Raw genomic sequence first — 20473 nt, 5'->3', positions numbered from 1 at the left:
AAGGAACAGCAAATGGAAGGAGCCCATTTTCAACAATAGTGTCGCATTGTTCTTCCAGAGTTCTTCCAATACCAGAGCAACTGTAATTGCGCGACCATTACAAACAGCTGTGTCTATTTACAGCGTTATCATTATCTATCGCTTGTGTGTGCAAATCCTCTTTGGAGGTCATCAAATGCCAAACATCAGAAAGGCTGTAGGTGACTTAGATCAGAGTGTTAATATAAAAACAGAATTTACAGTGCTTCAAAATAAAGGATCAAATGAATGCTATATGACTAAAATAATCACACAAAAGAAATGAATGTACCTATAATGGATGATTTATAGATCACTGTGTGAGGTGAATGAAACTACTTTCTACTGAAGAAATACACCGATCAGACATAACATTATGAGCACTGACAGCTGAAGTGAATAACATTGATTATCTGGTTATCATGGCACCTGTCAGTGGGTGGGTTATATAAGGCAGCAAGGAAACATTTTGTCCTCAAGTTGATGTGTTAGAAGCAGGAAAAATGGGTAGCGTGAGGATTTGAGCAACTTTGACAAGGGCCAAATTATGATGGCTAGACGACTGGGTCAGAGTATCTCCAAACCTGCAGCTCTTGTGGGGTGTTCCCGGTCTGAAGTGGTCCAAGGAAGGAAAAGTGGTGGACCAGAGACAGGCTCATGGGGGGCCAAGGCTCATTGATGCATGTGGGGAGCGAAACCTGGTCCACATGGTCCGATCCAACAGACTGCTGAAAGGTTAATGCTGGTTCTGATAGAAAGGTGTCAGAACACACAGTGCATCACAGTTTGTTAGTATGGGGCTGCAGAACATTATGAACACCAGGGTCCACCAAGGATGTTAAAGCTGATCAGTGTAGTCCTTTATAAACCTATTGACAGTGTGAAATCAGAAATGCCATGTTTTTCCATTGCTGTGAGTACCAAAAAAATGGAAACAATTAAACTCCATTGTATTGGGCTGGAGGCTGAAATCTCAAGGCGTAATATCTGGACAAATAAAACCAAAACTATCTGCATGAATAGATTATAGACCTATTAGATCTACTATAGATCTTGGGTGTCCCGACCCTTTACATACACAGGAAGAACAGAGGGCTCTGTGCTCATTTGATAAATCCCTCATATGGATGGACTGAACTATCTGTATGTGTATAAGTCAAACTGTAATATATTATCATTTCCAATTAATTCCATGTTTCATACCATAAATCAATGCAGTACATAAACGAGCAATTACTGTAATAATATGCTAGAAGATGCAGGGAATTAAGGCTACCATCATCTTAATATTTTGGGGCGTTATAATCACTGAGCAAAGCAGTGAGCGGAGCAACTAATTGCAACTCTCGCACAGCCTTTCTTTTTCGTCTACAGCTTCTCTGGGTTTCTTCTTCAATGGGCAGCAGAGTAGTGTGGAAAAGTGTAGCCGGAGTGGACACGGGAGGGCAGAGTTCCCTTGTATGCAGCCCATCAAGGCATAAGCACTGAGAGGGATACTGGGTAATACAATGGAGCCCTTGATTGGGGGGGTAGAGACAGAGAATGCAAGAAGACAGGAAGTTGACATGATATATTTGGCTGAAAGAAAAGTTGATTATTTGAAGTTCATCGACCCCGGATGCCCTCTGAGAACAGCCTATCAGACAAATTCCCAGTTCCTCTCCTCTCCCCAGCCTCCTTAATTTAAATTGTTATCTCCATCCCTCTGACTGCTGCTAAGGAGCATGAAAGAAGTCCGCTCAAAGGCTCTGAGTGAGAGACAGAATGCGACAGAGAGACAAGACAGAAAGAGCAACCCAATCATAGCTAAAATCAAAAATACCAAAGAGGACAAATGACGACATAGCATGATCTTCTTTCTTCACAACAAAAGACAACGAGGGAAATGCAATTTTTTAAAAGGAGGCCATCCTCGTTCCTTGTCTTGCAGTGAGAAGCAGACTGGCTTTTAAACACGAGGATGAGGCATGTAGGCAGTCTCAGAGCACCGATTGCCTCTGGATTGCAGTTGTTATGTTTTAGGAGAGAAGGGATTCGACAAAATTGTTTTACTCTTTTCACCCACCTTAGCCCCCTCAGAATACATCAAAAGACATAATTCTATTTAATCAGAGGAAAGAACAACAATAAAGCAGGCAGCATGTTCCTGCCGTCCACACATCCAAGCACAGCCCTATAACAGAGGAGGCTCCCTAAAGTTGCACTACACAGCACCATCTAGTGGCAATGTTTAAAGTCAGAGGCAGCGCAGCATGAGAAATGATAGAAAACAGGAAATCTCACTAAGAGCATCAATGTATCCATAGGTCAGTTATGTGTGAATCCACACAGACAATAAGGCAGTGTTTTCTATTATCTCTAAATATATTTTTCAGATTTATCATATATAATATATGTGTATATGTACTATATGTATATTGCATTTTATGCAATTTTAGTTCCATTCATTGCAATTCTATTTTAAATGTCATTTTAACTTTAGTGCCACTTCAACTTCTTTCAGTGCTTCAACATCAGATACTTGAAAATATTCTTTAACTTCTTCAACTTCAGCTTTTAAGGCAGCGTCTTCCCATCTAGGATTTAGTGGCATCTAGCGGTGTAGTTGCTGATCGCAGCACCCTGGCCTCACCCATTTGAAGTGTGTAGGAGAAACTACGGTGGCTGCAAAACTTCCAAAAATGCAAAAGGCCCTATCTAGAACCAGTGTTTGGTTTTCAGGTGATTACACACTGATGAAAACATAACTATGATTATATTCCATTTCTGCCAATAGATCCTCCTAAATGTTACACACTGGACCTTGAAGACATTGAAACTATTTCAAATGTTTTAACTGCAAAATTTCAGCACGTAAATGTATTATTTTTTATAATTTTGTTAAATTATCTATTAAATGTATTCTTCGCCATCATATTGTTAAAAAAACTGCACTATTGGTTAAGTCTTTTTTTTGTATTATTATTATTTCTTTTATTTGAGCAGGGACAGTGCACAATAAAACATTAACCCTCCATATAACAAGGAGATGCATTGCACTGGGTTTTAGCAAGTTGCTATTTTCTACCCGTAGTCCCTGGGCAGGTAGATGGAACATACAATAAATTAAAAACAGTTCCTAACATATTTTATTGATGCACATATGCCATGTTTAGGTAAACTAGCCTAGGACATTGTGTATATGTGTATATGTATATGGCTCTGTTTGATTTATTGTATTCTCGTGATTTCAGTGTTAGTATTAGTCTACATCTTTGCAATTTGCATTAAAGGTGTAGTTCTTTTTTTTAGACTGCTGAACCTATTTTGTATCTTTATCTGGTCTGTTTTTTTGTGCTATGTAACACCTAATGTCCCTCTCTAGAATCAATACAGTGTTATCTTATCTCATCTTAACTTCTTTAATTCCACCTAACAATCCAGCCGTACAAAACAAATCGAGAGCATACAGACACGGCAGTCAATAGCCATTTTTAAAGTATTGACATGTTCTGTTTTTGACTGGATGGCCACTGACAGTACACAAGTTCAAAAGTCAAAGGTCAACGCCTCTGGTGCATTTACAAGAATATAACTGTAATGAAACTGCACTATATATATATTTTCTATTTAAAGCAACTTGGTTGATTTTTGCACGTTTAAGTAGCGGTACAGTTCCACATGGGCCTGAATGGTGCAATCAGACTCGAACCTTCACGTCTGTGGTTCACAAGTGGTGCGAAGTGCTGTGAAATGCTGTTGACAGTGTGCAGCTGCCTGCCCTGAAGGCACACCTCAGCTCAACACTGCTGTAACACCTCAAAAGCATCACATATCTGACAGCTGTGACACACTGTCCCATCAAGTCCTCCTTGGTAGCCTAAGATGCAGAGACTCAAGTTTTAGCACTCAGCTGATAATACAGAAGCCTTTTGCATCACACAGAGGGGGGTTGGTTGAGATTTAGGGTGTCATGGCTGCTGCTGTCTTCAGGAAGCAATATGTATCAAACCCTTATCAGTCAACACCCAAGACAGATCCGGCTCTGGATTAACACTCACAAATAACATATGCGCACATCAGGACATAAACACACGCACACTCCACTCCCACACACAGACAGAAATTACTCTCCCCCTGCTAAATATCTCTCACCTCATCAAACATTCATGCCAGAGAAGGCGAAAGTGGTGAAGTACAGTGAGGTAGGAGATCTTTTTTTTTGTCACCCACACAACAATTTTTGCCTAGCTATTCTGGGATGATGTAGACAGACATCAGTTGATGGTTTTATCAGGTTTATTAGAATGTCTCAACTTGAGGTAAGTTTTTTTCATTAAAAGCAAAGAAAGTTTATCACATTGGGAGCATGGATGTTCTCAATACAGTTCTCAGTGCAATCTGTCTTTTAGATTAGACCTGGTAGGCACGGAAGGAGAACTCATGAAGTGTCCAAAGAGGAAAGGGTTTATTCTGTGTTGATCATGAATGCACTCCTGACCTTGTTCCTTTTGAGTACATATCAGCCATTAGGACAAAAGTAGGAGGCTCTGTGCTCATTGTAAATTGTTCCCAATGTGTGCATGCAGTCATACGATTTTTAGCCACCTAGCAGCAGAGCTCTGGGGATTGCAATGTCAATTTCTCGGTCGGTCAGTCAGACTTTGGTGATCCACTGACATTTAATCTAGTGCAAAGAGCAAGTTGACATTTTGGTGTTTAAGTAAAACTGTTTGATGGACTGCCATACAATTTGGTTCATGCATCATTGTAGGCTGCAACACACAATTATTTTTAACATCAATTAATCTGTCGATTTGCTCAGAAATTATCAGAAAATGGTGAAAGCTCAAGATGACGTCATTAAACACATCTCCTTTCGTCCACCACCCAAAGATACTCAGTTTGCTGTCATTGAGGACTAAAGAAACCAGAAAATATTTGCATTTGATAATTCAGACATTTTTTTCTAAAAGAAATCAACAATTCATTGATTATCAATGCCTCTGGTGCATTTACAAGAATATAACTGTAATTAATCTGCACTAAGTTTAAAAAAAATAAATTAAATTTAAAAGGACCAAGGTGTAGGATTTAGTGGCATCTAGTGGGGAGATTGCAGGTTACAACCAACTAAATACTGCTGCCTTGTATAGGACAAACTATAGAGTCAAATAATAAATGCAAAAGGCCCTATCTAGAGCCAGTGTTCCGCTCTTCAATTCTGGGCTACTGTAGAAACATGGTGGTTCAACATGGCAGACTCTGTAGAAGAGGATCCTTTGCAGATAAAAACAGCTCATTCTAAGGTAACAAAAACACAACAATTCTTATTACATTCCATTTATGCCAATAGATCCTCCTAAATGTGACACACTGGACCTTAAATAGTTGACAACTAATGGACTGATCTTTACAGCTCTACCTCCGGGTCCTCCTCAGGATGAATTGGAATAATTTTAGTGATCTGACTTTTTATCTAGCACTGTCATCAGGTCAAAACATACATTGTTTGTAACCAAACAGATGCAAAATGAACGATATCTCAGCTGCTCACAGAGTCGCTAGCATGACTGTAGACTCTTAGTCTTATGTATTTTTTTCTGATTCCTTTTTTCTTAATCAAAGTAACAAACTATCATATAACATAGACATTTTAAGCATTTGAGCAAAATAAACCAGCACACCCCCAACAAGGACTTCTGTTGACTAGGTGTGTAGGAGATTGTTGGCAAAAACATTTGAAGCAATTTGAATAATTCTCTACATTTGTATGCTTCCCCGTATGCAGTGTTTACTGCCACTTTCAGATAACAGGCATATAGGTCCTTAGTTGTGAAAATTAGTCTTTGGTGATTATTCAGATCATGGTATGGTAACATAAGGATTTTTTCCTCCATAAAAGGATTGAACAGTGAAGCAGGGTTACATGGACACACTGCATATTGCAAAGAGGTTGAAGATTCTGAGCTACTCCTCACTTGAGCTGTCATATATTTCATACTCTGGAACAAGCTCTTCTGTAGAAACTGTTGTTTTTACCCTTAAAAATATCCATTATGTGTCAACAATAATTACTCTCATCCATGGGGGAATGTCCATTTACAACAGACTGATTGGCTGTCAAGTGGTTGCGGAGGTAAGAATGGGTGAATTAATACATAAATGCAAATGTACCATGGCGCTCCGATGACCAAGTGGCTGGTTGTTTTTCTGCGGCTTTTAATTGGTGATCTGGTGACCCCTGCTTGTATAAAGTACAACACACAGTAACACAATGAGAGCCCAGCCTTGGCATGCATTAAGTGTTGAAGGCTCACCCACACACATAATTACCACAGTCTTTCTGAGGTTTTCCATGCCATGGGCGGTTGTTAAGTGGTGCGGCTTGAATTTAGAAATGACTTCCCTGGGGATGTGTTGACTGTGCCGGGCTGTAACAGGTGCCAGCTACTGGTCTATGTAATTCATATGGACAGATGGGAGACATGACAGCACTTCAGATTAGGTTTCAATAAAATGACAACGTTTTATGGACAAAGGCTGCAGATCTGTTTGTGTTGAAATGTGACATGTCAACAGTGACAGCAGTATGGCTGCCAAAGCTTTTGACATGGCCCTGAAAGACCATTTATATCATCACATAGAGAATTTAAGTTGTGTTCTTCCAAAAAAATAAAATCTCAATGTGCTATGGACATGATATAACCTAAAACTCAATCTTCATCTTACCAACAATGATCAAATCAGCACTGAACAACAATGACTGACCATTATTCCATTTTGGTTCAAGCCAAATATCTTTCCATTACACCGACAAATCAACATAATGGGTCGGTCGACTTTCAGTGACAGGAAGACAAAGACAGTAATTACTGATTACTGTCAACTATTGCAGGCAGCTGCAAAGTGAAGAGGTATTATGTCTAAATTCTAGTCATTTTATGCAGATGGACTCCAACTGAAAGTTGACATGTCAAACAAAGAGACCTAAAAAAATCGTCCAGGTCAGAGTATTGAACCTCAGTGTCTTTTGAGTACTGATAAAGATTTATCTGCAAAACAGAGTCCTATAACTGTTAAGAACTGAGAATAGGCCTTTTTCACAGCAGCCATTTTGACATGAAATAGTACGGTAATCACAGGTGTTACCAATGATACTGATTAAGTAAAGATTTCCTAGTGAGCCAACATGCACAATAGCAGCACCATGACTCTGTTTGACCTGAATGGAACTGAACCTTAACAACTGGTAACACTTGTGTTTATGCTACCATTTCATCTCAAATTAGCTGCTGTGAAAAAGGTCTATTGGTATCGAATGTCTCCTTAGATTATTGTTTACGTATTCTTTGATCAGATATTTCCTAATTCAAATCATAACTTGTAACTATAGATTTTATCTAGACTTAAATGAAAAAACATTAAAAACTGACACATTTGAGAAGCTTTGCATATTTTGAAAAAAAAAAACCAAAAGGTTTTTACAGACAAGCATGTCTTTGTTTCGGAAGAATCAATTTTCTGTGTTGGTACTGAAACTTGAGTTTGAGTGGAGCCTGAAACTTACACAGACAGGTGCAGTAATATAAACATAACAAGAAAAGTCCACAGGAGTAGTATTTTAAATCAAAATAAAGTTAGGTATTGAAGACATAGCTTTTTGCTAAATTTTAAAGAGGGAGTCTGATAAGTTGTCTCAATGAAAGACCCAAAATGTAGGCACTGGTGAACCTCTGCATGACCAATTATGTGAATGAATAGTGAAGATAAGAATCAAGTGGGCAGCTTGGGTCAAATCATCATGACTGGATTTGTTTTTCTCACTATCATCCTTCTATCCCCACCTCTTTCAGTCTTGTCCATGTACAGAGGACTTATGGCCAAGGATGCCTTCAGTAATTTCCTCTGGGAGACACAGGCAAGAGATGGATGGAGTGATACTCCAAGGACAAGAGAGAGGTGGTGAGAGAACAAAGCCAGGATGAAGCGAGGGCAGTAGGGTATATGTGTCTGTGTGTGTGTGTGCAGGTGTCTTTAGAACTTCAGAGTTAGTGAAGAGGTCATTCTTTTTTTCATCAAAAGGTTGATTTCAGGCTAGGTCCTGGGTTGAGGTTTAACATTAGGTGAGGTTGAGGACTTAGTGTGTACTGTAGGTGTGTTCGTGCATCCCTCCTACCATTGTTTCTCGGCCAATTGGAGCAGAGAAGACAAACTCCAGCTGGAAGATGATTGCCAAAGCTGGATGATTGGACAGCCTGAGCTCCAAGCTGCTGCGAAGACCCAGCGTTTGAGGGAGGGATGATGTTAGGGAGCTGAGGAGCAAAAAGACACACAAACACATGTAGCGAAGGTGTGACGCGTGTGTTGAAAGACAGAGAGAGAGAGGCAAAGACAGATATGATGTGACACATGAAGATTACTTGTGACTTATGTGCTTTAAAGCCATTACTGAAGAAAACGACAATGCCTCGCTAAAATGCCGCTTATTTCTTTTAATACGATTTTATTTTTTATTAAAAGGAAAAGAAATCAATGTGCTGGAGGATTTACACTCGCTCACTAAATGTTCCCTGGCAAGCACTGGCCTCCTGTGTGAGCAGTGGAACAGCACTCTTGGTATTCGTCATTCACAGTTTGCATACACCATAGGCGGGAGCATACTGTGGAGCGCTGGCGTGTCACAAGGTGGGGCCGAGCGCCTTTTTCTTTTTTCGCTTCACGGACTCTCTGGAGAATGGAACAGGCGAGCACTTCAGATTCTTTTTTTTTCCTCTCTTTCTCTGCTGTCTGGAAGCACCAGGCATAACACAAGCAAGACAGACTGTCAGCTTTCACTGGCAGTGCCCAAAAAAACAGAAAACAGCAAACAAGCTAATTGCTCCCTACACTGGTGTTATCATACTAAAGCACTTTTACGCAAGCACTTTCTCCTTCAGAGAAAACAGCAAAGCATCCAAATAATGTTTGACATCATGTGGATGATGACAATTGTTGCTATACATATAATATAGCAATTGAGCACAGATTGATGGTTAGCTTGTGATTGTGTTGATTATGCATTTGCAATTATGCACACGTTCCCAATGCTTGTAAGACACACATATAATCATCCACATAATCATCACATCAGCTAGTGTCTCATTTGAAGTAGCAAACACAATACATTTTGATTCAGATACACACTGAAATAGGGGATCATCTCTCATTATGTGTGTCATCTGTGGAGATTTACATCATGTTTTTTGCCATTCTTGACTCAATTTAATGGACGATTCGAATATTAAACTCTTTTATAGTCTTATGAATCATTATATCGGCAAACTTACAGTGTGTGTGTGCACACAATTATGCTTCAATCAGTCATGTATTTTGCAGACAGTACTGGCAGCAAAAACATATTTCTTCACACCCCTTACAGTGGACACATTTAGTGCACAGAAAAGACAAAAAAATACGACTTTACAATATGAATATGGGAAATTTAAATTTCATTATTTTTCTCACAGCCCTAAATATCCCTAAATCTCAAACATTACTATGAGTCTGATACTCAATGAGAAAAAACACATCTTGCATCACAGCTACTCTTTAATGGTTTCTTGTGAGATTCTGTGAAGTGGTTTGGTAGTATTTTGCATATTATCTGTGGGGGAAAGGTGCTGTTGTGGCAGGATTTGCATATCCTTTCTTCATAACTTGCAGGAACAAAATGCTCAAGTTATAGGCATGATACACCTGCACAATGTCACTGAAATAGCTTTCTTTTTTTTTTTTAACCCAAAGCAGTTCTCCTCAATGGTTCACTGATGCTGTTGTTTACTTGCTGGTCAAAGGTTCAGTCGCTCACAACATTTATGCGAGAAAATACTTCCAGGGATTTAACGGGGTGCAATGGGGTATTTGTGACAGCTGGTGCTCCCAACGCACAATGAGCTACAAAACACAAAGTATCTGAAAGGATCTGTTTTTTTTGTTTGTTTTTTTGTTTACAGCCACTACTGATCCATTAACAAAGTGCAGTGACCAGCTCTGATCCTGAATCTGAAGACTGGAATTTGTGGATAGTTAAGTTTAAGTTGGTCTAAGCACAAACATGGAACTTTCTTTCATCCCTGGAATCAAAATTATATGTCCGGCTGTTGTACTGCACCTCTTCAGCTTTGTTCTACATCTCACATGCTAAAACCATTCAATCCAAGTGTTTTACTGCTGATTTAAGGCAGATGCTGGTGACCTTACATCAGCAGATCCACTTTGACAAGGTTAGCACTGAGTGTCATGGTGTCTCAATAAAAACCAGGGGCAAAGGCAGCAGGAGCCATATCTCCTTGATTGGTTATAAAGTGCTAACACGCGTTGGAACGGATTGAAAGGCTGTTTTATGGGGGTGGAAGCTTGTATGGCATGGAATAGTGTAAATTATGAGGCTGGGGTTGGGTCAGGACATGTAAGGCCCTATCAAGCATACAGTATTTGTTCTTTGAGCAAGGTCAATGGACTACTTCCACAGTCACATACAAAATATAAACATAATATATTACATAATAATATAATAAGATTAGGTTATATTCAAAATGTAACTGTGTTAACCTGCATCATTAATATCATTACTATTCTGTATATTACCAAATGTCAGTTGCCTTGAACCCTGCAGCAACCAATAAACTGTTAACATTATTATCATGTAGCTTTTTGGCCGTTTATGACAGATGACTGTAGGAACACTGACCTCATTAAGCAGATTGGATATCAGGCAGACATGACTGATTCACACTATAATTAAGGATTGATGTGTGTGGAATCAGTATTTGGACCCCCTTGAAAACAAGACATTACATTTCAAGGGGTTTATCCTGATATAATAAATTTGGTTTTGATTTGATTGGGGAGAAAACATCCGATATGTGTATCTCCAGATGATAGTAGAGAGTGACCGCAAATGTAGGAGAGAGAGGACAATCACCTGTGTCAAAGGAAAAGCACGAAAGTGCTCAAAAGTTTAATGTAGTGATATAGTGGTGGGCTGTGCCAGTTAGCAATACAAGTAAAAATAAAAATAAGGAATCAATCAGAGTACTTTGTGGCTTAGTAGCTTTTAGTAGTATGTGTTACTCAGATATTAGGTTGTTTCTGTTATCCAACTTACTGTAAAGGCACTCTGTAAATTAGTGGTCACTTATAAAACCCTTAAAAAAATGTTTAACAAACAACTCTGAATAGCCCCAACCAGGTTGAGATGTGGTTAATGTTTAGGTCATAGCAAGTGTGAACCAATTGTGACGTCACCCATTGGTTTATCGAGAACCTTGCGTTTGGCGTTTTGGCCGTCGCCATGACAGTAACACGGGTGCCAACAGAGGTGACGTACTGCAAGTTGAGTTATTGGCTGAGCAGTTTCAACTCTTTTACTCTATTTCACTCTAAATTGGACCATAATTTACTAAATGAACATCATAATGTATGGAAGAAGACTTAAAACTAGCGATTGAGACCATAAACTCATTAGCAAACTGTTTACTGAGCTCATAAATGAAGTGAGAAGTCGGCTCATTCTCCATTAGAGTGCTTGGAATCAGTGAGTTATTGCAGCCAATGGCGCTCCTCCTGCTGGCCTTTACATAGAATGCAGGTTTTAAGACACTTCCACAAATCCATTCCGACCCGGAATCTCTGTCCATTTCATATACTGTCAATGGGCCATTGCATATGACTCATATCATTTTCATACTCATCAAACCTTTTAGTGACCTCTGGTACCATGTATGCCAGCAGCTGTAGTCTCTATGTGTCTTCACTCACTTACTCAGGTTTTTCCTTTCATTTGTCACCCGCCTTTAGGTTTGTGTGTAAAATGAAAGCTCCTGAAAACAGGAGGGCTGTGTGTGGCATTTATAAACAGGGTCCTTTAGTCCATATCAAAGGACAACTATGTCCAACAATTAAACAACAAGAGTGTCTTTGCAATCCTCTCATATGGAAAAAGGGAATAAAATAACACCAGTGAATTATTATTGTTATCGAATCCACTGCATGTGATAAGGAAGGCAGAATGTGAAACACACCAAATATATACTGTAGATTTTGCAAAGTAGGAAAGTATGAAGCGAATGGACACCAGGGAAGAATAAGATACAAGTCTGCATGTTTAACTTTTTCCAGACATCTCCCAAATAATATAATGACATTTGCTTTTTCATAAATACAGTTTTTTGCTGACTTTACAGGATAAACTTTCAATCATTTGCCTCAGCAACAGGAGTGCCGAAAGAGGGTGATGAAATACAGTAAAAATAAGCACTCCTGAAAATATTTTGCACATCTGTGGATTTTGTCTGACAACAGAATTATGCTCCAGCGTCTCCTGTTACCTACAGTAACAGCTTCACTGTGGATATATATACATTTGTTTCCTCCTCACCTCTCCTTGACCAGGGTGCTCTGTTTGGAAGCACTGTCTGCTCGGCCTCTGGCCCCTGAGGCTATGGGCTCCAGAACCACCACTTGGGGCTTGTCGAGGAAACACCAGCCATTGTGGACCCCGACATGGAGCCTTCTTTCCTGGATGACAACCGTCCTCAGTGTACCCTCTGGTCCCGGCTGCTTCTGAGAATCAACGAGAAGAGCATTGGAATTAGGATTGTAGTACATAAAATTGAAATCTCAAGATACACATTATGCTACAAACAACATAGATAATGGCTTCTCCTCTATGGATCACTTATGAGGCAATTACAAGGACTCAAGGACACTACAAATTAAAAAGTGGCAGCCACTCAATACCTCTTACAAAATAAACAAATTGTGAAACACAAAGGTCCAAACACATGTGACCTTGTTGTGTGTACTATCATCATTAAAATCATTATAATAGTGCACATAACAAGGTCACACAACACTTAAGGGACATATAAAAGAGATGTAACACTGCCCAACCCCTGTACTGTACAGGGGTCCTATACAGCTGCTTGTGTTTAAACAACATTTAACCTTTCAGAAGCTCTTTAATTTTATATCAGCAATTGGTAAAATCACTGTTTGTAATGTGTTAAAAAAAAAAAGGTTTTCTTTATATTTCTCTACCAAAAACTATTGTTGAAGTCCTATATATCAAGTCAGCAATGGATAAATTGTACTCCCCAAGTTGATTTATGATATCTGGGAACACGACACATCTTTAAAAAGACGACTGACTGCAACAATCAGTGTTTTCTGTTTATCTATTTGTCTGATTGCTCGTGTTTCTGTGTACACAGACCTCAGCAATAAGTTTGGTGAGCACAATGTTATTATAAGTGATAGTAATGAAAGACAAGTTTAATGAACTGGAATTTTAGTTTAATAAAATAATTGTATGCCATATTTTAATGGACACCGTGGTTATTTTCTATTTCAAAAACTGTATGTGCTAATAAACAAATGTTTAAAAAACAAGTCAATGTGTCACCAGGTGCTGGTGGAGACTGTATTGCCACCCCATTGCTGCTGCCTCTAATAATGCACAGCTGACTGATGACTACTCAGTGATTGACAGTAAACTCTTCAACCCCAAAGTACAGAGCCACGCTGAGCTCTCCTCCCGTCCCACTCCCTCCCATTTGTTTCATTTCATTTCTTTTCCCTCGCTCCATCACATCTCTCACTCCCACTCTCCCTTTCTCTCCCTCTCCCTCTTGCTGCTTAAAACCTTCTCCATATCCACCCACACCTTCTCAATCAAATTAGCATATCAATTCAGCTTTGGGTTTTTCTTTTAAATCAGCAACAGCAGGAGCGGGAGCAGCCGGCCAGCCTTCCTGGCTACTGTACAGCCCACATACACCACAGCTCGCTGCGGCTCTCATATAACATCTCTGCATTGACGTGACTCCATCCCTCTCTCTGTCTGCCTGTTTACTATCTACCCTCCTCTTGTTATCATCGTTCATTCTCTCACTTACAAGCAGCGGCCGATATATGCTCAGCAGGGTACCATATTTTTCTTTTGGTGATAGGGATGGAAGATTGGGCTTCTGTTTATTACCTCAAGTGATTCCTTCCCTTCTCGGTTTCCTCTTAAAAATATCTCCTCTCGTCACAAGCGCCGTATCATATGGCAGGAAAGAGCTACGCTGGTACACGTTAGTACAATTCTGGCAATTTGAGAACAGAGGCAAGACAGGTAAAAGGAAAACCAAGTTGATATGATATGAAGTTTTTATAATGAATACCCACAAGGCCTTGTCTATTGGTCCACTGTGGCGTGTTTCGTTCAAGTTTACTTTTTATTCACCTATAAGAGGACGTGGTGACTCACTAATGCAATGCTCTATGTATAGCTTGTTTTGAAGCGTGTCAGCTCTCATTTGGCTTTGGGAGTGTTACATAACTGTCTTCCAGCTGGATCACATAGGCTAAGGCTCCATTCAATTAACGTTTGCCGTCTCAGTGCCAAGACTAAGATGTGCCCTCACAGAGGAGCGTACATCACACGTTTCAATCTGGGACTCAGCCGCATGCACCATGCATGCACTGTGACAAGCAGGATAATTGCTAATTACCAGTGAAAATGATGAAAAACAAACAACATACATCAAATTCCTGTGTGTGTGCACTATACAGTTATGGTGAGGTGCTGCAAGAAAAAAAAGAAGAAAAAAAGAAGACAACATCTATCTTGTTGACATATTATTGTGTTGAAAATAGACATAAACACAGTTTTAATGTCAGGCCATATTAAATGTATGTACTTATTTAATTACATTTTTTCAATTCAATTCAATTTTATTCGTATATTCATAACAGAAGTTATCCTCGACCAGCTGGGGGGGAGAGAGAGAGAGAGAGCGAGCAAGCAGAGGTAACGACAGAAGAACAGAGACAGAGACAAAGGTGCACAGCAACAACAGTAGCAACAACTACACTAATAGTAGTGACTAATGGTGATGATGATGATGAAAATGAAGAAGTAGATTATTTTACTTCTTTGTGTGACTGGATTCTCTTGTGAGGGTGCATATATATATATATATATGTAAAAGTCCTTAACTAATACTCAATAAGACTTTCAAATCATGTAGTAATTTAATCAGAATTCACTGTTGTATCTGTCCGTCAACGTCATGTTCTGTCAACAAATATTAAATATTGAACTTATTGTTGATTGAAGAAGTTTGAGTTGATCTCATCCACACTCGTCAACATTTTTATTTGGAATGGATTCTGGCTCCAGCACAGAAAAATGATATCCCCATCCTTAATTTCGACTACAAAGCTCTGATTGGATCAGTTGTTCCTTCATCCTCTTGTTGCTGTCACTTGGCCAGTCATCATTGTAAATGAGAATTGGTTCTCAAATTACTTATCTGGTCAAATCATGGAAAAACTAATACTAAAGGAAACCAAGGAAACAGCCGACAGTGAGCAAAACACCAGACGGTATTTGAGTTTGTGATAGGGCCGACTATCTGGCTTTTTGAGATAAGGAACATAACCAGGCCGATAAACAAAAAACGTCTTCAGACACCTTTCAGTGTGGCTGCTGCTGGAAGATGGTAGCACTCTCGTTTGTGAGTTTTGGGGAGGTGGTGAAAAAGCTGGTTGCAAGCTCTGTACTATATGCATCCTACTGTAAACATAAGCTTGAATTTCCTATAGAATGAAATAGAAGAGAATTAGATATGATTTCTCCTTGTTTTGATATCAGCCATTGGCCACCGTGCTCTCTAAATATTGGCATCACCCACTGAAAAACCCATATCAGTCGACCACTAATTTGAGTTAATCAAAAATTAGAGGTGTGTGTATGAAACCAGGCTACAAAACTATAATGGGATTAACACCATGCACCATAATACGTCGGCTTTGTTTGGACTACAAAGATACAGTTAATAAATTATTTCATAAATTATTTAGAATTCCGCTAGCATTACCATAGCCACCATAGCCACGTGCGCACCAGAGCCAATCACTGCAGAGCCCTAATGTGCAATGATTGAGATCCTGACCCACCAAACATCCTGGAAAGTGACAAAGTTACGTTTTTCACTCTAAATTACATAATTATACAAAATCACCAGCAGTAAACTGGACGCTGTCTGACTCCCTCACTCGCAAGACGGAGAATGTTTTCCGGTGGACAGTAAACTGATGTCTCGGTCCAGAGGGCTGGGGGTCGTGGTAATTTTTGATCACAAACACTCTGTGAGTTTTTCGCCGGTGACAGACGCTGTTTTTCGGGCAGAAATGTAACGGAAGAGTCGGTAGGACAGGCGGGAGGACTGACGCTTCTCCACGTACAGCTGTGGTATTTTTTTTCCTCATGTAAGTTTCCAAAGACAGTTACAGTTACTACGTTACTGTTGTTTGGACCTGTAACGTTGCTTTGTGGGACATTTCTCTGTATTAAGTTGAGTGAGAGACCTGGGCAGTTATCAGACTGTCTGACCGACACGCCCTCGCTCCGCGCCGTCGGCTTATCCGTTCACACTATTTTGGTTCAGATGTAGTTCACTTTGTTCTTTCAGAATTTGTATGCGCTGACCATGAGGTGTGGTACTTTCACATTAATGAAATGGGGTTCATCTCCCTACAGTGTCCTTGCTAAAAGACAAATTATATGAAAACACAATAGCTATCAATCTACACATTTCACAACAAACCTAAATGTCTCTGACGTCCCACCTTCAAACACAACCTCATTTGGCCATCCATGAAAAAGCTACTTAACCTCCCATTTTCTATAGCAATACATACTTCCTACGGGCACTGCACTAGTATATCTTAAAATCAACTGTTTGTTGCACCCCTTCATATGCATTTTGTGTTTTTCATTCAGCCTTTTATTTCTGCTTTTAACGTTTGTAACATAGATGCACCTTTCTGTGCATTTTTTTTCATAGTTATACATTAAAATACATGCATACATCTTTTTTCTTTTTACTCTTTACTACTTACGTATATAGTACATGTGCACAGTGCGTGTATTTATTCTACTATGTATACCAAGTATCTTGGACACAGAAATGTTCTCCAGGGTGAATACATCCCTATATCTTCACGTATCGTTGATCAAATCATTTTTGACAATGTGCATTTCATACAGCTGCTTTAAATAAGCTATGTATAGTCTTTGAACATTTTATTACATTGTCCTTAAATCAACCTATTCAACAAAAAAACGTGCTTTCGGCGAGTGGCAGCAAGCAGCACAAGCCTGACAAGATATCTGTAAATAATTGTTCTCAGTGACATCCAGATTATAATTATGATTGTGTCATTTCCTACACCGTCTGTCTGCTCTCGCCTTTTTCCTTCACTGCAGCCAGTGCTGGGGAAGATGACAGGGAAATGGCTTTGTCTCTTGTTGGACAGGTCTGCCATGAAGTGTTTCAGAGTGAAAATAAAAGAAAGACAGAGAGAAAGTTGTTTATAAGAGAACATCAGTTACAGTGCTGCCTCGGTTCTCTGCATCCCTCTTCTCACTCCCCTCCTCTGAGTTTCTCTTTCATTTATTTCGTCGCTCTTTTTCCTCACTCCGTCAGTTTCTCTCTCTCTCTCTCTCTCTCTCTCTCTCTCTCTCTCTCTCTCTCTCTCTCTCTCTCTCTCTACCTCTCTCTCTCTACCTCTCTTGCTCGCTATCCTCTTTCTTCTCCCTCTCGCCTCTGTCTGCTGCCGTCACAGATTTCTTCCTCCCTCGCCTGAAATATGAATATTTTAGAGCTAAGAAGCTTAAAGGGAACAATGAAATGGCCCCCAAGTTAAATTATACTCCATTTCCAGAGTCACAGAAGAGAGACTTTTCTGAGTGATGAGCGCACCGGTGGCACGTGGGTGCGTCTTTCTCTTTTTCACACACACACATAAGCTTGTTGTCTCCTGCTTTTATGTCATATTTGTGATATTCACACACAGCTCGCTTCAAGAATTGCTAAACCAGGCAGCGGCACTGTGACCGTTCAGCACGTTCCCTTCAGCGATCGTCATTGACACTTGACACCTGGGTTAGAAAAAGTGGAGGCAGTTTGTTTAGGAGCTTTGTTAACAGAGGAAACAAAGCAGTGTGTTGTAAGAGAAGAGTTTGTGTTGGTGTTTTTTTTGTCCCACAATTAGACTAGTCACCCCAGTGTGGGCCTTGTAAAAGGGAAACTAAACAGTCTGCTTAACCATCCATTTCCTGTTGGAAAAACAATCAACAAGAGAAAGTGCATTGAAGCCAGTGCATCCCTATTATCTGGGAGGATTACTGACATGGCTGTTAGTCTGCAGTTCATCAAGAGCAAGCCAAAGCTGACTTTATACCAATATGGCCTTGAGGGCTCAACAGAAAGGTTTCTTAAACCGCAAAACCCACATTTTAATGTGTCTGCAATCTCGGGGAAAAATGACCATATTTCTTTGAAATCTGTGTTGGGGATAAAGTGCTCACCAGCAAGTCATAGATAGCTCTGCTGGAAAAAACACATCTTATCTTGGAAAGAAAAACCCTAGAGAAGATACAGGCAATACATTTTTGTGGAGGATTGTAGTGCATAATACTTGCTGAAGAGGTTTGCATTTGACTCCAGTCCGTGTGAATTGTATGAACTCAGAAACACTTGTGTCTTTTTTTATTTTGCAGGGTGAGATTTTTTTCCTTCCCTCATTTGAATTTCAGTCCAAAATAAAATGACAACCAACTGGAGTACAGAAATGGAAGATTATTTCCTCACTTGAGTATTCACACCTAAAAATGGCAGTATTATTGTCAAATATGAACAACAAAAGATTCTTTTAGATTCAATTTACCAGTCCAACTTCTGGGAGAAGCAGTGGGAGACAGAGGGGTGAGGATGAAATATTAGTAAGCAAAATGGATTTAGTTGGGGACACTGTCATTTGAATAAAATGGAACTGCTGAAAAAGAAAGAAAGTCATTTAGAGCGAATTTAGAAATAATAGCAGTTGGAAGAGAAATGTAAAGCAGCCGGCAGCTGCCTCATTGTGCGAGTTTGAGGAAAATCAGTGTAGATTTTCAGAAGAGGATAAATTAGTTTCTGAAGGTTATTTCTTTGTGCTCAAAGGGCAGGAAATGAAGTGAAAGAGCAAGCTCACTTTAATAGCTCCAACTGGAAGACGCTCCAGACAGCAAATGGGTCTTGACCCTGTAATCACTGAGTAGGGATTTCATAAATGGCAGAGACGGGTCTTAGTAGCACTGATCAATAACAGGGTCAGAAGTCCCAATATTGGCTTCTGAAACCGGTCCCTACTACCAATATTGTAAAATCGGATGCCAATCCCATGCAACACCAAGGAGCTTCTTCAAACAGAAACAGGTGTTGAAATATTTTAGGGTTTGGACACTAGGCCGGACAAAACAATTTAAAGACAAACTGAACATTTGAAGTTGGATTATGGGACATTTTTCAGTATGTTTTTTAAAACATTTTCTAGACTAAACTTTAATTGATTCATCAAACAATGTTAAAAAGTTTGTGCCACATATCATGTGGCACAAACTTTGCTCACCTGGACAGTGGGTACGTGACACAACGTGTACAATTGCAATGACGGAAAATAGTGTGGGGGGGAGGGAATTTCCGAAGCTATTCTCACTTTGATTGGTGTTTACTCACTGATGCCCTAAAGCTGTGTACAAAATCACTCCCTATTTGCTACACTACTGTACATGTACTTTCTGCCATTTTTACTCTGTGTGAGATTTATGTAAATGCTCAAAAATCCCCAAAATAGAAGTCCATGCACTACTTTTAGCCAAAAATCCCACAATACAATGCTTCATGTGGCACTATACAGGGATTGAAAAAACATTTCAATGAAAATGGATTTGTCCGAAATCTAAATTCATTATTCAAAAAAATTATTTAAATTTAAATTTTGAACAAAATAAGTTGTCTATTGAAACCCATTCTAATAGATGCTTTACCAATTCTCTAAAGAAAAGAAAATAAACTCAAATAAGCATGGAGTCTTAACAAATTAAACTGCATGTGCCTGGACCGAACATGGATATCACAGCTATTACGTGTCATCATCGTCTCACTGAGAGGAAAAGGTCTTCATATTCATTTGAAAGAACAGCAAGAACCAAGCTTCCAAAGGAGAGTTCAGCTGAAATATATAATCAGCAAAATAACTTAAACGATTATGTGACTCATAGACTAATTACATCTTTTCTTACTTCTCTCTCTTATCTTGACAATATAATTAACAATGTTCCTTCTCATTTCTGATCACCCACATTATCTCACATTATATTTGATTATCTGTTTGCACCATCGTCTTCTATAGCTGCTTATTTGGGTGTGAGTGTGTTTATTTTATTGCACTTCTTTCTTTGGTTGAGCTTGCTTTATTGGTCTTAATGTCCCAAATAAACCCTTGTGTTCTGCTTGGAGTGCTGGACACTTTAGGTCCTCCTTAACAGCTCAGAAACACACTGAACTTAATTTCCCTAACTTCAGAAAGCATGCTCACACATAAAAAAACAATTTTT

The 20473-nt window shown here is 39.4% G+C and overlaps 1 protein-coding gene across 1 annotated transcript in view; it reads right to left on the bottom strand.

Moving 5' to 3' along the window:
• The window catches only part of nphp4 (nephronophthisis 4), a 156701-nt gene that overhangs the window by 91172 nt on the left and 45056 nt on the right, over window positions 1–20473 (bottom strand). Inside the window, exons 8-9 of the mRNA XM_051424893.1 lie at window positions 12419–12603; window positions 8177–8312 (exon numbers count right to left, since the gene is read on the bottom strand). Of these exons, the coding sequence (XP_051280853.1) occupies window positions 8177–8312; window positions 12419–12603 (321 nt within the window). The remainder of the gene's footprint in view (window positions 1–8176; window positions 8313–12418; window positions 12604–20473) is intronic.

This window comes from Dicentrarchus labrax, unplaced genomic scaffold, assembly GCF_905237075.1.
Source record: "Dicentrarchus labrax unplaced genomic scaffold, dlabrax2021, whole genome shotgun sequence".
NCBI classification, from domain to species: Eukaryota; Metazoa; Chordata; class Actinopteri; family Moronidae; genus Dicentrarchus; species Dicentrarchus labrax.
Note: the sequence above shows the minus strand (reverse complement) of the source record. Positions and strands in the feature narration are given on the sequence as shown.